Source organism: Dipodomys spectabilis, unplaced genomic scaffold, assembly GCF_019054845.1.
Source record: "Dipodomys spectabilis isolate Male_0828 unplaced genomic scaffold, ASM1905484v1 ptg000229l, whole genome shotgun sequence".
NCBI classification, from domain to species: Eukaryota; Metazoa; Chordata; class Mammalia; order Rodentia; family Heteromyidae; genus Dipodomys; species Dipodomys spectabilis.
In genome coordinates, this window is record NW_024870906.1 from 1,723,814 (window position 1) to 1,739,074 (window position 15,261).

Sequence of the window (15,261 nt, forward strand, 5' to 3'; positions counted from 1 at the left end):
CGCCTGGAGCACTGCTACTCTTCTGCAGCTCATGAATTCCCTGTAGGCCATGACTCCCTGCAGCCTGCTACTCCCCTGCAGGCTCACCTGCTCCACCCCTTGATCAAATGAACCTGACACATCCCTTATTTGGAAGGTGTGGAACCCGACATGTTTCAGATTGGGGAGACCTCATCTCAACAAATAAAGATGGGTGCAGTGGTGTGCACCTCTTAGCCCGGCTATCTAGAAGGTGGATGTAGGAAGCTCTAGGCCCACTAGGCCAAAAAACAAAACAAAAACCCCATGAGGTGGTTTGAAAAGTAGTTAAGGCAAAGGGAGCTGGAGACGTGGCTCATGCGGTTGTGTGCCTTCCGAGCAAGCCTGAGGAGCTGAGTTCAAGCCCCAGTACTACGAAAGAAAAAGTGCCATTTAATGGCAAGGTGGTGTGGAATTTGACACACTTCACCCACGCCACCTTTTCGGATAGGGCCTCCAGGCGGCTCTGGCGTTTCCTTTGCACTATTATACCTGGCCGTTCCCTGCTCCAGCGTCATTAGCAGTTGTATGGGCAGCCACAGGTGTGCCTGTGCAGCCTGAGTGCTTCAGATGGCATCGTAACATGAAATCATCTAAGATCATCTTTTGCCAGTGACCCAGGATGTCAGAGAAGGCCATGCAATGGGCCACGTGTTATCAGCCAGACCAGCTGGGCGAGGTGCAGGCAGCCAGGCAGCTGTGCGCTCCGGTGCAGGAGCAGCCAGGGTGCCTTATCCCCATCCCATAATGGAAGGGAAAGCATGCTGGTGGCACAGTGGCCTCCACAGGTGGTCCTGGCCCTGGAGGGCCCCAGAGACCCACTTAGGGGTCCATGAAGTTTCAGTGACCATCACACCCCTCCCCACCTTACTTGTCTTAGTCCATGCCAGTCTCTCACGAATATAACAGTGGCACGTGACCTGCAGTATTACAGTGGCCTGCATACAGAAGCAGGTGAGCAGCTTCTGACTCTGATGGTATCTTGAGACCCATGTATTTCACCAGTGCTTTGGCAAAAACAGTCATTTTTGAAATCGATAAATGATTTATGTTCATAGGTAATAGGTGCGTCATCGTGATGTAGAAGAAAGTACTAATAGAAGGAAGCATCAGTATCACACTCTTGGGATCTAGCTACTCAGGAGGCTGAGATCTAGAGGATCACAGTTCAAAGCCAGTCCAGGCAGCAAAGACCTTGAGACTCTTATCTCCAATTAACCAGACAAATGCTGGAGCTAGAGGCCTGGCTCAAGTGTTAGAGTGCCAGCTATGAGAAAGAAAGCTCAGCAAGTACCAGGCCCCAGTACCAGTACACAAACACAAAAGCTGATGGGTAAAACTGACTATTTTTCTGCTTTTACTTCTACAAGTATAAACACCAACAGACAAATCCACATGACCAAAAGTGCTTTGAAGTCTTCCATTATTTTTAAGAACATAAAGGGTGAAGAAACCAAAAACAAACAAAAATACCAACAAATATACTTTTCACGTGGGCCTCGATTTCTTATAAGACAGAGATAAGTTCTCTCTAATTATAATGAGGGTTATTGGAAGATGTAAGCTAGAAAAGCACCCCAAAATCATCCAGAAATATGGCACAGCTGGCAGTGGAGGGGGGTGCAGTTTGGCTGGGATAGTTTGATCCCCGTAGCAAATAAGCCACAACTCACCTTGCCTTTGTCAAAGTAAGATATGATTTCTTGGTAGAGTTTCTCTTTCAGCTCTTGCTGGGTACCCACATAGTAAGTGTCCCTCTGGAGCAGGTAAGGCATGCAGGGCTTGTCAGACCACTGAAAAACAGAAACCCATTCAGCATTAGGGTTAACACAATGCATTCACTAATTACCAATGACAAATGCAATCAATATTGAAACCAAAAAAAGAAAGTCAGGGAAAAAAATGCCTGTAACTTGGCTCCTTCCTACTGGCTTCCTTCATATTGTTTAATAAGCACCAAAATTATATTCACATATTCACTCACGTGACCAGCTCCAAAGGGGAAAAAAAAGTAATTAATTATCTGGCACTCAGGAACGTACAGATGTGTTTATATCATACCATGGTGTAATTTTACTTATGGAGAGAGTATAAATAGGAAAGTGTTTCTACAGTAGTTTTACTGATGGCTATTTATCAATCAATATGTGTTTTATCTCCTTAATTAGAAGGTCAATTAAAAGAGGCCCTTGGGTTGTACTTTACTTCCCATCCATGTGCAAATACATGATAAGGAAAAAGAGCTATTGCAAAGGCAAGAAAACGTTCTTGCCTTAAGCAAGGTTCTTCCCTGTTGGCATCGAGAAGCAGGTGGAACTCAGTCCCCAAGGGGGGACCTGTGACGGAGCACACTGGGTCTGCCCGGGCCGGCCAGCCGTGCTGAATGCTCACCTGCAGAAGCTCGGCGTGTAAGAGGAGGGTGCAGGCGGCCTCCGTGTAGCTCTCACAGTCTCGGTGCAAGTCTCGGAGCTTGTACAGGTATCTGGTAACAAGGGCAGACGGAGGAGCTGTGGGGGCCGGAAGTGATCCTGCACTCAGCCCATCCCAAGATCTGCTCCAGGCCAGCTCCCCACCCTGCCCCTGGAAGTGCTAATGCATAGGAACACTTCTCTGAGGCGAAGGACTCCCTTTCTTCCTGTTTCCTCCGCTCACTGAACATCTCCTGCCCGGTGGCTTTCTGGCTCCAGTGTACCTTCCACTCTCCCTTCAAGGCAGATGTGTTTATATTTTTCTTTTTAGGTCTCAGTCCTCGTTGGGAGGTGCCTGAAAGCCAGGGATCCTCTCCCTCCATTGGTGTACAATCTGGCTTCCTGGTTAGGGACTCACAGAACCCAGGCCAAGACGTCGTGGTGGATTAATTTTCCTTGTGAGCCTCTTCTGACTACCTGATGGAAGTCCCCTATCCCACCGTGAGCCCTGACATGACCCCATTTATCCGCTCCCTCACGTGTGCTCATTTGCTATCTGTCTAAAGAGCAGACTCTCTGCGTCTCGGATGCTGTGTGCCTCACTCACTTTGAGGCATCTTCTCAATACACCAAGAGTGGCTTGGGGAGGCGAGTATTTGCTTGCTGAAAGAAGATGTCACACGGCACCATGACATAAAGAGTGAACACAAGACACTTCCTCCAGCTTACCTTATATAAATGTCTTCCCGCTTCTTCTCTTTATAGAAATTCTGCCAAGAAAGGGTCACAAAATCCCAATGTAAATGAATGACTGTCAATAAGCTGGCTATAAAAATGGCCAAAGTACAACCATTGCTGTTCAAGCGTGTCACCTCCTCCAAAGGGAGATTTCCCCCATAAGAAAAGGAAGTGCTGGGTTGTAAGGAAGATACATTGAAGAACTTTCTTTTTCCCTTGAAGGATCATGCTTCTAAGAAACCTGGGAGACCCTCTAAAGGACCCATACCATAACTCACCTACACAGTGCCTGCTAGCCCGGTTTTTGGGGGAGTCAAGTAGTGACAGGGCCTTGGTTTTCAGTGGGGAGGAACTCATTGGTCAGTATATCGCTGAGGCCTATGGTCTATGACCTATGGTCCCAGTTCACGTAGGTAAGACCAGATGATTATGCTCTCAGGAGAACTGCACTGACTCATCTTGTACGAGTTTCTCTCCGTGCTTCAATTTCAACAGTAAAGCAACCACACAGAAGCAAGACGGGAGATGGGGCTGAGGACGGTCGATGGAAGGAGCTGGATGGATGCTTAGGAGGCAGTTTCCAGTCCTACTCCCAAATTTATCCTCCAGGTCCACAGCTTAGCCACAAGCATCTAAGGCCAAAGCTGTTTGCATTCACCTCAGCAGGACACAGACTCCATAAAGGCCCGAGGTTCCCCGAATCTGTGAGAAGGACCTGGGGCTGAGCTCCAGACAGCCATGGAGGAGATGGGAAGGCACAGACAAGGCTGTATCAATTTATATCTGCCTGCCTGTCTGTGTGTCTATATGCAAGCAGGTTTAGAACATACCAGCACATTGACGGTGCAACTCATGCGGTGCTCCTTGCTCTCATCATGAATGAGGATGGTTCTGTAGTCCAACAGATTCTCCAACAGGCTGCTGACCAGGAGGGCGAAGACTTCGCCAGAGCTGGACAGGTACTTGTGCTTTCTGCAATGCTCCAGGAGCCTGGAGGGAAAGCAGAGACTAAGGTTCTACCTGCCTGCCCCAGTCCCGCATCCCTGGTGTGCACTGACTGAGGTCCCGGCAGCAGGTGGCGCTAGACTCAATGATACAGGATGCTAGGTAAACCGGCACCCTCAGTCCAGGCAACGCTGACCATCCCAGTGAGGGATACCACCCTTTCCTCAAATCCTTCATGTTGTCTGGGACCTGACTCAACCCCCACTGTACTTAGACACCAGGCCCGCAATGTCGATCGCTGGAGGTCAGTTTGTTTGTGGGCTTTTTGTTTTTCCGTTATCACAGGAAGGAGAATCTTTGCCTATATTAATCAAAGATCCTCTTCCTGTCTTCATTCTCCCCCAAAGCCTGGTGTGCATCTCATGGGCATTCTGCAAAGCTTTGGGTTAACATCCAGCCCAGAGAAACCTAGGAACCTCTGGGGTGTGGCGCTTCAGAGAAAATGGGACTTTTCAGATAGAGATGCAGACTTGTCAACAGGAGGCAGAGCCAAACTTCTGATCTAATTCTCTCCCTTTGGGCAGAGCTCCTAAAGTCAAAAGAAAACTCAGACAAAGGCAGGGGGAAAAAAAAACAAAAACATGAGAGAAAGAGCCAGGTGCCCCAGTGGCTGGTGCCTGTATTCCTAGCTATTCAGGAGGCTGAGGTCTGAAGATGCCAGCCTAGGCAGAAAAGTCCATGAAACTCCTATCTCCAATTCACCACCAAAAATACAGAAGTGGAGCTATAGTTCAAGTGGTAGAGCACCAGCCTTGAGCAAAAACGCTAAGGGACAGTGCCCAGTCCCTGAGTTCAAGCCCCAGTCATGACAATGGATGGATGGATGGATGGATGGATGGAGGGATGGATGGATGGATGGATGGATGGATGAGAAAGCAATCTAAATAGTCCAGCTCTAGGACTATTCTGGGGCATTGTTATTGTATACAGTAATACTTTACCAAGCTTGTGATTCAGGGTAAAAAAAAAATCTGGTAAGATTTTTATGTGAAAAATCAACTGTTGGAGTTGTTGTTTGTTTTAAATGAGTAAATGAGTAGTTTGCTGTGGATACATATTATGTGTGTTTCAATAGGCATGTAACTGCTCTGTTTAATTCCATAGGAGATCAGAACAACAAAAGTTACAAGCTGGGAGATTTGAAGGCCAAACAGACACGCAATGCAAACAGGATATAAAAGATTTTACCATGAAAAACAAAATACAATTAAAACACAGGCCATTCAAAGATTTCATTTCAGCTCAGATTAATTAGTATGCTGATTCCTTAGGGAACCCTAAAAATCTAAAAGAAAAGAGTTGGGAGTCTCCAGGCTTCAGTCTCTACCAGGAAATTCCTACAGAGCAGGGCAAACACAAAATGACCGTGGGTGACACAGCTGGCAGAGGTGATGAGAGTCTGGAGAACTTTCAGCAGATACAGGCCTGGACAAGGGGAAGATTGGAAAGAATGGGGCCAGCATTCTCCACGCAGCAACTCCACAATAGACGATCCTATTTGGACACTCCGTCCCTTGAATTATAACAATAATACTAAAAAGAAGATATTGCTCCCTGGGATGGAGAAAAAGAGGTGATGAGGCGGGTTGAGTCGCTAGCTCCAAGGCTGAACTCCTAGTCCGTGGTAAAAAGAGCCTTGGCAGTGAACTCTCTCCCTCTTTTTGTGTGCGGGAACTAGGCTTGAATTCAGGCCCTTCTGCTTTCACTTGGCTTTTTCACTCAAAGCTGCTACTCCACCACTTGAGCCACACCTGTACCTCCAGGTTTTTGCTAGTTACTAGAAGAGCTCAGCATGGCTTTGAACTGTGATCCTTGTACAGGGTCACGGGTGTGAGCCACGGATGCCCAGGCAAAGCAAGGTGTGTGTGTGTGTGTGTGTGTGTGTGTGTGTGTGTGTGTGTGTGTGTGTGTGTGTGTGTGTGTGTGTGTGTGTGTGTGTGTGTGTGTGTGTGTGTCCAGTACTGGGGCTTGAACTCAGGGCCTTATGCGCTTGCTTGGCTTTTTTGCTCATGGCTGGCACTCTATTCCTTCAGCCATGCCTCCATTTAAATTTTCCCAGTGCCCAAGGATTTTAAACCAACGCCTACAGGTCTTCTTTTCTCCTCAGGAGCAAAGGAAGCCGAAGAGGCAAGGGAATGGCGGGAGGGTGGCGGGATGAAGGAGAGCCGCGGATCACCCCTGCCCAGCTGCAGGGGTGGAGATGCTGAGGGATGCAGTGACCAGGGACCAGCCTGGTGGGCGCAGAGCTGCTGTCTTCTGGCAGGCTTGAAGTCAGGCCAGAGAGACAAAGAACACGTGTTTTTCCTCGTATGCGGAAGCTAGATTTTTTGCTCACAAACTCCTAAGTAAATTCGCTGTGCCTATGCTTATATTAACCGAAATACGGTAGATTCAAGGGACATCTCTAGCGGTGTGACTCCATCGAAGGGCAATAGGGAAGTTCAATACAATAAGCACAGGACGTGGAACTCAAAAGGGTAGGGTGGAGTGAGGGGAGAAGGGGGAGATTGTGGTGAAGTCCATGTGCATCCTACAAAATTTTTAAAAAAGCGAGAGGAGGGGTGGTTGGGTTGGGTGGGGAGGGGTGGGTGAGGGCGCTGGGCGGGGTGGCATGCGTCAAGATGCTCCATCTTCATAAACCGCTTGGTACAACTACCTAAAGTAACAAGATCATGAAATGCAGAGTGGACCTTGGAATGCTTGGTATTCTTTTTTTTTTGTCAATCGTGGGGCTTGAACTCTGGGCCTGGGCGCTGTCCCTGAGCTCTTCAGCTCAAGGCAAGCGCTCGACCACTTGAGCCACAGCGCCACTTCCAGTTTTCTGGTGGTTCATTGGAGATGAGAGTCTCACAGCCTTTGCTGCCCAATCTGGCTTTGAACCATGATCCTCAGATCTCAGCCTCCTGAATAGCAAGATGATAGGGTGAGCCACTGACGCCCGGCTGTTTTGTATTCTTTTAATTGGCTGCTTGGACACCTTCATGAGAGGTACCAGCACTGTCACTGAAGTTCAGGAATTCAAACCCTGGGCGCAATGCCAGGGTGGCTCTGCGCATCTCTCTGATGTCTGCGCTGCTCTCCGGGTTGGAGCCAGGCAAGCCCAGAGCATACAACAATGCCAGTAGCGGCACCCCAAGGTCTACTGGCCTTGCTGAGGGCGCTGGGGCAGTGCCAGCGACCCTGAGGCTGCTGACAGTGGGGTGACAGAACCCCGCTTCTTTCCACTAGGAAACAGAGCCCCCCACTTGAGGTTCGTTTGTGGGATACTCACAGTTTTTCCAGAAGAACCTTATACTGTTCATCTCCACGACCCCCTTCTACCTCCTGGTCCAGCTTCGTGATCAGTTCGTTCTCGAACTGCAAGCAGAGTCAATAGTCCACAGACAACATCACACGCACAGGCCGATGCAGACAGACGGACAGACGGCCCATCTTCCCTCATCTGACCCAACCCCTTTATATGGGGGCTGATCCCACTTCCTGTCCTCATTGATCATGCACTAACACCTGTAATCCCAGCACTCAGGAGGCCAAGGCAGAAGGATTGTGAGTTCAAGGCCAGCCTGAGCTACCACAATAGGGCCCTGACTCAAACCAACCAACCAACCAACCAATCAAAACCCAACCAACCAATCAAAACCCAACCAACCAACCAATCAAAACCCAACCAACTAACCAACCAAAAATGTTACATTCACTTTGGTTGTATTTCTTTGTCCTGTATTATAATTATACATACAAAAGTAGCTTAATAATCTCATTTTTGGGTAATGTGGTATGGGGTTCAAACTCAGGGCCTCAACTTGCTAGGCAAGTGCTATATTACTTGAGCCACACCCAAGAGTCTCATTTTATATCTTTTTTTTTTTTTTTAATCTCAGTCTTGGAAATGAGATTGCTTGGCTCTTGGTAAACCTCAGGACCAAAATCGTTTTCAATATTAACCCTTTGGAGATGAGGAAGGCACATCAATACGATTCTGTAGCACGTAGGGCTAAGATGCACGAAGTCAGCCAGGTGCGGGGGGCCTCACACCTGTCTTCCTAGCTACTCAGGCGACTGAGATCTGCGGATCGCAGTTCAAAGCTGGCTGGGACAGAAGTCCATGAAATTCTTATCTCCAATTAACTGCCAAAAAGCTGGAAGTGAAACTGTGGCTCAAGTAGTAGAGATCCAGCCAGGAGGGGAAAAAGCTAAGGGACAGCGCCCGGGTCCTCAGATCAAGTCCCATGCACACACGCGCATGCACGCACACGCACACGCACACGCACGCACACACACACACACACACACACACACACACACACACACACACACACAAAGTCAACTTGCACCAACAGCTTCATGAAAGACACAAAGCAGAAGGAACCCTTCCACGGAGTGTCTGGGGCAGAACGCTGGAGGGGGGCTGGCGTTCACTGCATTACAAATCAAATGTGGAAGAGAGTGGTTATCTGAGCCCTGGTCTGTTCTGCCCAGTAACGGCTCCTCCATCTTGAAAGGCAAATGAGCAAGAATCAGTGCTGAGTGCGTGGGTACTGCGTGGGCACTGCGTGGGTACACACCCCCAGCCCCCGCCATTCCTTACCATATGGAAATTGCCATTTCCACTGAAATTGAACTCACACTGCATCATATCAAAGAAAATGGGGATGGTGGCTTTGCGGAGCTCCACTTCGGGGGTCAGAGTGACCTCCAGAATGGGCCCCACCATGGATGGGATGAATTTGATTTTGTGGGGTCCTGAAATGAAAGCAAATGAAGCTATTTAAACAAGAATCACTTCACTATCAAGAAGGCATTTCGATGCTCCTCCGTAGGGCCCCTAATGCTGGAAGTTTCCATGAGTAAACCACCACCACTGACAAGAGGATGTTGAAATGTTGTGCTCTGGTCGTGTGATGGCAGGAGAAAAGACAGCATCTTAGCCACACTCCCAGCCGAGGCCAGGCTGTGAAGCTCAGAAATCGTCTTTCCCAGTGCCACACGCGACGAAATCCCACCGTTACCCGAAGGAAGGCAACCCCAGCACAGTGGCATGCTTATCACAGGAGCGGTACAGGGCCCGGCCAGGGTCACTTACCCAGGTTGTACCACATGTCCCGGATCCTAAAGCCGATCTCCTTTCTCATGTCCCCATATCTAGAAGATCAGAATGGAGAAAACAGTCAGCAGTGGAAACGAGTTCCATTCAACACAGTTGTCCCTGGAGACTCAGACAAGACGGGCTCCAGATAACTCTGCCCATGTCCAAGCGCCCTGCAGAACGCACACTAGGATCTGCACATAATCTGTGCACACCTGGCCCATTCTTTAAATCCTCTTGACTACCCAGAACTCCTAGTTCAATGCAAATGATATACAAAACTTGGTACACTCAACTGATTAGGAATATTGGCAAAAAAAAAGCCTGTACATGTGTAATAGGGATATAATTGTTTGCCCAATTATTTCCATTGGTGGAGGAGACAGAATGTGTAGATATGGAGGGCCAAGGGCACAATGATGAACGGAGTGAAAAAAAGCCTACGCCTGTCATCTCCGGCTATTCAAGAGGCTGAGATCTGAGGCTTGCAGTTCAAAGCCAGCCCACGCAGGAAAGTCCATGAGATTCTTACCTCCAATTAACTACCAGAAAGACAAAAAAAAAAATCCAGAAGTAGAGCTGTGGCTCAAGAGGTAGAGTGCCAGCCTTCAGCCACAGTAGCTAAGGGACAGCATCCAAGCCCTGAGTTCAAGCCCCGGCACAAACACCACCAACACACATACAGCTCATGTCCTTGTGGGACATGTCACAGGGAAGTCAGGGACCCTGTGAGAGAGGCGGGCACTACCCAGGCACGCCCCAGAGGAGAACGCAGCCACACGACAGGCCAGGGGACTTTAACAGCTGGAGAAAACAAAGGCAGAGCTGAGAAAGAACGGAGGAGCTGATCTGGTCTTCCCTGGCTGGCGGAAGGGAGGAGACAGAGACACTTGGGTTGCTGCAGAGCAAAGAACCAAATGATGCATCCGCGCCGTGAACAGATGAGGACTGCACACTGCAGCCTTATACTGGAGGTGCACATGCACACAAGCACACACGCACACGAACCGTCTCCAGACCCTCACACCTTGTCTCCTGCGTGGCCACGTTGCTGCTCACACGGTGAAAACCGCACCCCTGCCAGCTCCACGGCTTACCTTTTTTCAGATTTAGATTGCTTTTCACTAGGTAGCTCAGCTGTGCCAGCACACACAACATTCACGTGGGGTGAGTCAGAGTTGTACGCTCTTTTGACACATGGTAGAAGCATTAGTTCCTAATTAGCCTTTTTCTTCTCCTCAGACTTTCCATTAGCTAACTTCTCTTACGTGGTTCAACCAGTATCAAATCCAGCCTTTAAAGAAGCTGCCTTGATGCTTAAGCTATTTCAAGGCAGGAGACCAAGGAATCCATCGTAAACCAGTACCTCTCAGTACCTGTCCCTTGGAGAAATCTACACAACAGGTTATATTTTTATCTTTTAAAGCACAGCTACTAAAAGTCTTGCTGTTTTAGTTGTCAACCTCAGTTTTGTTTTGTTTTGTTTTGTTTTAATGGACGGGCAAGTTAGAGGAATGCAGATTAGTTCCTAGAATTTCAGATAGCCCAGCAAGGAGAAAATGAATTAAAAATTCTAGCACTTTCAATAAGAAACTCTTTGGTAGCCCAGGCTGCCCTTGAGTTTATGATCTCTCTGCCTTCATTTTGGAAGTATCAGGACTATACACATGTAGTACCACACAGGGCTCCTCGAGTGATTAGGATTACTTTGTGCCAGTCCTGGGGCTTCCACTCAGGTCTCACACTCTTGCTTGGTCTTTCCATCCAATGCTGGCACTCTACCACTTGATCCACAGCTCCGCTTCTGGCTCTTTGCTAGTTAACTGGAGATAAGCCTTATGAATGTGTCTGCCATGGCTGGCTTTGAACTGTCATCCTCAGATCTCAGTCTTCTGAGTAGCTAAGATTATACACTGGCCCACGAGCACCTGGCCTGAAGTTATTACTAGTATTTTTTTTAACCTAAATAGCTTTTTGAGTTTCCAGGCTGCCAACTTTAAAATGTAACTGAGATGAACACAATGAACAGTGTCCTTAAAATTTTCATCAATCTTGCACGTAATTCCATCCTGAATTCCAAGCCAGGATGTAATGCCTGGGAGCATTTTTAGATAATGTGGGAATCTTCTGCTGAACAGCTAGGTGATGGACAGGTGGGGCCAAACGCATTGGCTCTCTGGTATTGAGATGTATGCCTGCAATTTGCAGGAGTTGCCAGCAGAGGGCAGCAGCTCCTGAACAGTAATGGTGGCCAGCATCCCTCCAGGTACACAGTCCACACAACTGTGATGTCATTGAATAGCAGTATCTACTATGCCACTGGGTACCATGTTGGCATCTATGACACCAAAAACACTGTTGAAAATCAACAGTCAAATCGCCTTGCCAGTCATCACCAGGATTTAAAGGTACACTTACTTTTTTACAATTTTGCTGCGTTTGGCTTGTGAGAAGGTCTCAAGCTGCAAGGACTCATGGGTAAGAAAGGCTACGGCCAAGTGGAAGTAGTTGTTCCAGAGCTGCTCAAGATTAATGGGGTGGGCAGAAAAGAAATGGAAAATACCATCAGTAAGAGTAAATGTTTTTTTTTAAAAAAAAGCCATTCACATGGCAGAAAGTCACTATCTGGGGGTTCAAGGGGAAAAAAATAGAATTCATAGGACTTTTTGCTCTTTCTGAAAGTTTCAGGCCTTAAGTTTTTCTTTCTTTCTTTTTTTATTTGGTTTAATCCTAGCTACTCAGGATGCTGAGACCTGAGGATCCCAATTTGAAGCCAGGAAAGTCCGTAAGATTCTTATCTTCAATTAACTACTCAGAAAAAACAGCAAGTGGGTGGTCTATAGCTCAAGTGGTAGAGCGCTGGTCTTGTACTTAAGAAGCTCATGGACAGCACTCAGACCCTGACTTCAAGCCCCAAGACTCCAACACACACACACACACACACACACACACACACACACACACACACACACACACACACACACTTCAAATTTTACATTTCTCTTTACTCCTGGGAGAAATGGAATTGGCCTTCAATAACTGCACCTATTTATAGTAGGTAGTTTGGCATTCTGTATCCAAAGCACACTGCTTTGAATGAATAAAGATACAGCCGGTGCCGGCCGGCCTGCCTGCCTGCCTGCGTTATATTCCTCAGGACTTTGCAAATCCCACTCACGTGAACCATTTCCCACCACTGAACCCCTGCGCAGTGAAGACACAGGCTGTGTGTCCATCTGGTACTGTGTGTGTGTGTGTGCTGGTAGTAGAGCTTGCACTTGAGACCTTGTGCTTTTGCTTTTTTCTGCCCCTCCCCCCCCCCACGCAAGGCTGGCACTCTACTATTTAAACCACACTTCCACTTCCAGCTTTTTGCTGTTAATCGGTCTCACAGACTTTTCTGCCTGGGCTGGCTTCAAACCAGGATCCTCAGATCTCAGCTTCCCAAGAAGCTGATATTACACATGTGAACCACAGGTACCTGTCTGCTGTACTGAGCTTGTGTGCTCAAGGCTCGTGTTCTACCACTCTGAACCATAGTGCCATTTCTGGCTTTTTGGTGGTTAACTAGAGATGAGAGTCTTATGGACTTTCTTGCCTGAGCTGGCTTTGAACCTTGATCCTCACATCTCAGCCTCCTGAGTAGCTAGGATTACAGGCATGACCCACCAATGGCCAGCCTTCTAATTTTTAACTCGGCATATTGGTATAACTGCTCTATTTTTCTGTTACTTACTGGTGCTACTCTGTTATGTGTTTGACTTAGGAAAGAAACTCAATTGTAGGCTCAAGAGGAAGCAGAGGATAGACAGAGTTTGGTACCCCGCGTGGCTCCAGGCATTTGGGGTGACCCCTGTGGATAAGGGGGCCTACATGAGACTATTACTTCTCTCCGTTTCTCCTCACGTATATTACTAGCCCAGGAAAAAGGAACCGTGGAAACCGTTATCTTCTATAAAACCCGAGCTGCTGCTTTCCCCTTCGGAGTCACACTCGGAGGACTGGCAACAATTCCCGGGATGCACGGGGGTGGCGCAGGCTCACCTGAAGTTCAAAGCTCGCCTGATCCATGAAGCGTCTCGTGAGAACTTCAGAAAACTGATTGATCGCGCGAAGAAACACCCTGCAGAGGAGAGGACCCATTAAGAGGGCAACTCTGTGCCCATGGGACATTTTCCCACGAATCTACACCATGGCCGGCCGGAAAAGTCCGTAAGATCTACCAGCGTCCTTAGAGGCTAGCGAGAGGGGCAGTCCACAGGACCAGGCACAGAGTGTCAGTTTCTGGGAAGGTCCAGAAGAGCCTTGGGGGCTGTAGCAGGGTTTTCTGGCTGGGGATGGAGCTGCAGATGTGCCCCAGGGCCTTTGTGCCTCCGACTGGGTGATTGGCACAGGGCTGCTAGGTACTTCTCCGACAGTCTAGGGTTGCTACTACAGTTTTTTCTCTAATCTGCACTCCGGGGACAGGTTTTCTAATCGGGTGTCAGGACCATACGGACTTAATCATGTTGATAATAATGATCTGCCTTAGGCAGCTCATTAAGAAAATTCTACAGAGAACACAAAGGCATGCCTCTGATCATACAAAATAATATTTATCAAAATGAACACCAGGAAGCAAGAGGTTCGTGCTTTTCCCTTTGTTGCTGTTTTTTCACCTGTCTTGGGTGGGGGGGGGGGACACAGAAGTAGAGGGGCAAAGGGTGAACAAATACAGCAGCGGTCCTCAATAGACACTGTAGAAATGAGCTCTGTATGGTGTATTCATGTGCGTATCTTTGGGAGGGCACAGAACTCAAGGGAAAAGTGAAAAAAAATGCAGCAATGGAGCTCACCGGACACTGATAAGGGTGTGGAGGTGGGAGGGGGAAGGGGGAGAGAGCCAGGGAAGGGAAGACACTGTGTGGAAGGAAATGTACCATGACCGGACTCCTGTCATTGGAATCCCCTGCACATCACCTCTATAAGAACAAACAGGGCTGTGAATGGGGCTTAGTGGTAGAGCGCTTGCCTAGCATGCATGAAGCCCTGGGTTCGATTCCTCAGTACCAGATTAAACAGAAAAAGTTGGAAGTGGTGCTGTGGCTCGCTAGCTTTGAGCACAGAGATGTTCAGAGACAGAGCCTAGGCCCTGAGTTCAAGTCCCAGGACCAAACAAAAAAGAAAGAAAGAAAATGAACTATACAAGTTATATGTGGGGATGGGACGGAAAACCTGGGAATGTGAAGGAAGGGGTAGCATTGTCCAAAAAAGAAACCTACTCCTTATCTGACTTATGTAACTGTCACCCCTCTGTACGTATCACAACAATTAAAAAAGGAAAGAAAAAAAAGAGAAAATTCTAAAGCTCTCTTTGTCCATGCTTGATGCATTCCTATTTGACAAATAGTGGTGGTCAGCCAGCAACTGTAAGGCTCTGGCCTGGTGCTGTGGTCAAAAACACGGGAGTGGCCGGGCACCGGTGGCTCACACCTGTAATCCTAACCACTCAGGAGGCTGAGATCTGAGGATGGCGGTTCAAAGTCAGCCCAAGCAGGAAAGTCCGTGAGAGTCTCATCTCCAATAAGCCACTCAGAAAACTGGAAGTGGCGCTGTGGCTCGAGTGGTAGAGCACTCGCCTTGAGCTGAAGAGCTGAGGGACAGTGAGTGCCCAGGCCCAGAGTTCAGGCCCCACTACCGACAGGAAGGCCGGAACAGGATGAGGAAGCCCTACGTGGGGACGGATGGGAGGAGACTGGCCCTGACAGAGGAGGGCAGCACCCCACAGGGAAGCGGTGCAGATGCAGAATGCGGGGCAGTGGGAGGGGCCTCACTGCACAGATGTGGGCCAGCTGTGTGGAGACCGGACAGCAGCCCCCGGTGGCCGCCCGTGGGCTTCTCACCTGTTCTGTGTCATGTTCATGACCATCCAGTCCTTGGCGTAGACGTTCTTGCCGATCAGGTCCTTAAACATGATGAAAGTCTCCATGAGGAAGTCCTGCGGAGGACACAGGCGGAACTAGCCTT

At 48.5% G+C, this 15,261-nt stretch overlaps 1 protein-coding gene across 1 annotated transcript in view; it reads right to left on the reverse strand.

The window, feature by feature from the left end:
* Dock5 (dedicator of cytokinesis 5) overlaps positions 1-15,261 on the reverse strand; it is a 138,168-nt gene that overhangs the window by 16,812 nt on the left and 106,095 nt on the right. Inside the window, exons 29-38 of the mRNA XM_042697792.1 lie at positions 15,138-15,232; positions 13,300-13,378; positions 11,674-11,774; positions 9,253-9,311; positions 8,758-8,912; positions 7,441-7,526; positions 3,995-4,154; positions 3,156-3,196; positions 2,410-2,500; positions 1,692-1,811 (exon numbers count right to left, since the gene is read on the reverse strand). Coding sequence (XP_042553726.1) covers positions 1,692-1,811; positions 2,410-2,500; positions 3,156-3,196; positions 3,995-4,154; positions 7,441-7,526; positions 8,758-8,912; positions 9,253-9,311; positions 11,674-11,774; positions 13,300-13,378; positions 15,138-15,232 — 987 coding nt within the window. The remainder of the gene's footprint in view (positions 1-1,691; positions 1,812-2,409; positions 2,501-3,155; positions 3,197-3,994; positions 4,155-7,440; positions 7,527-8,757; positions 8,913-9,252; positions 9,312-11,673; positions 11,775-13,299; positions 13,379-15,137; positions 15,233-15,261) is intronic.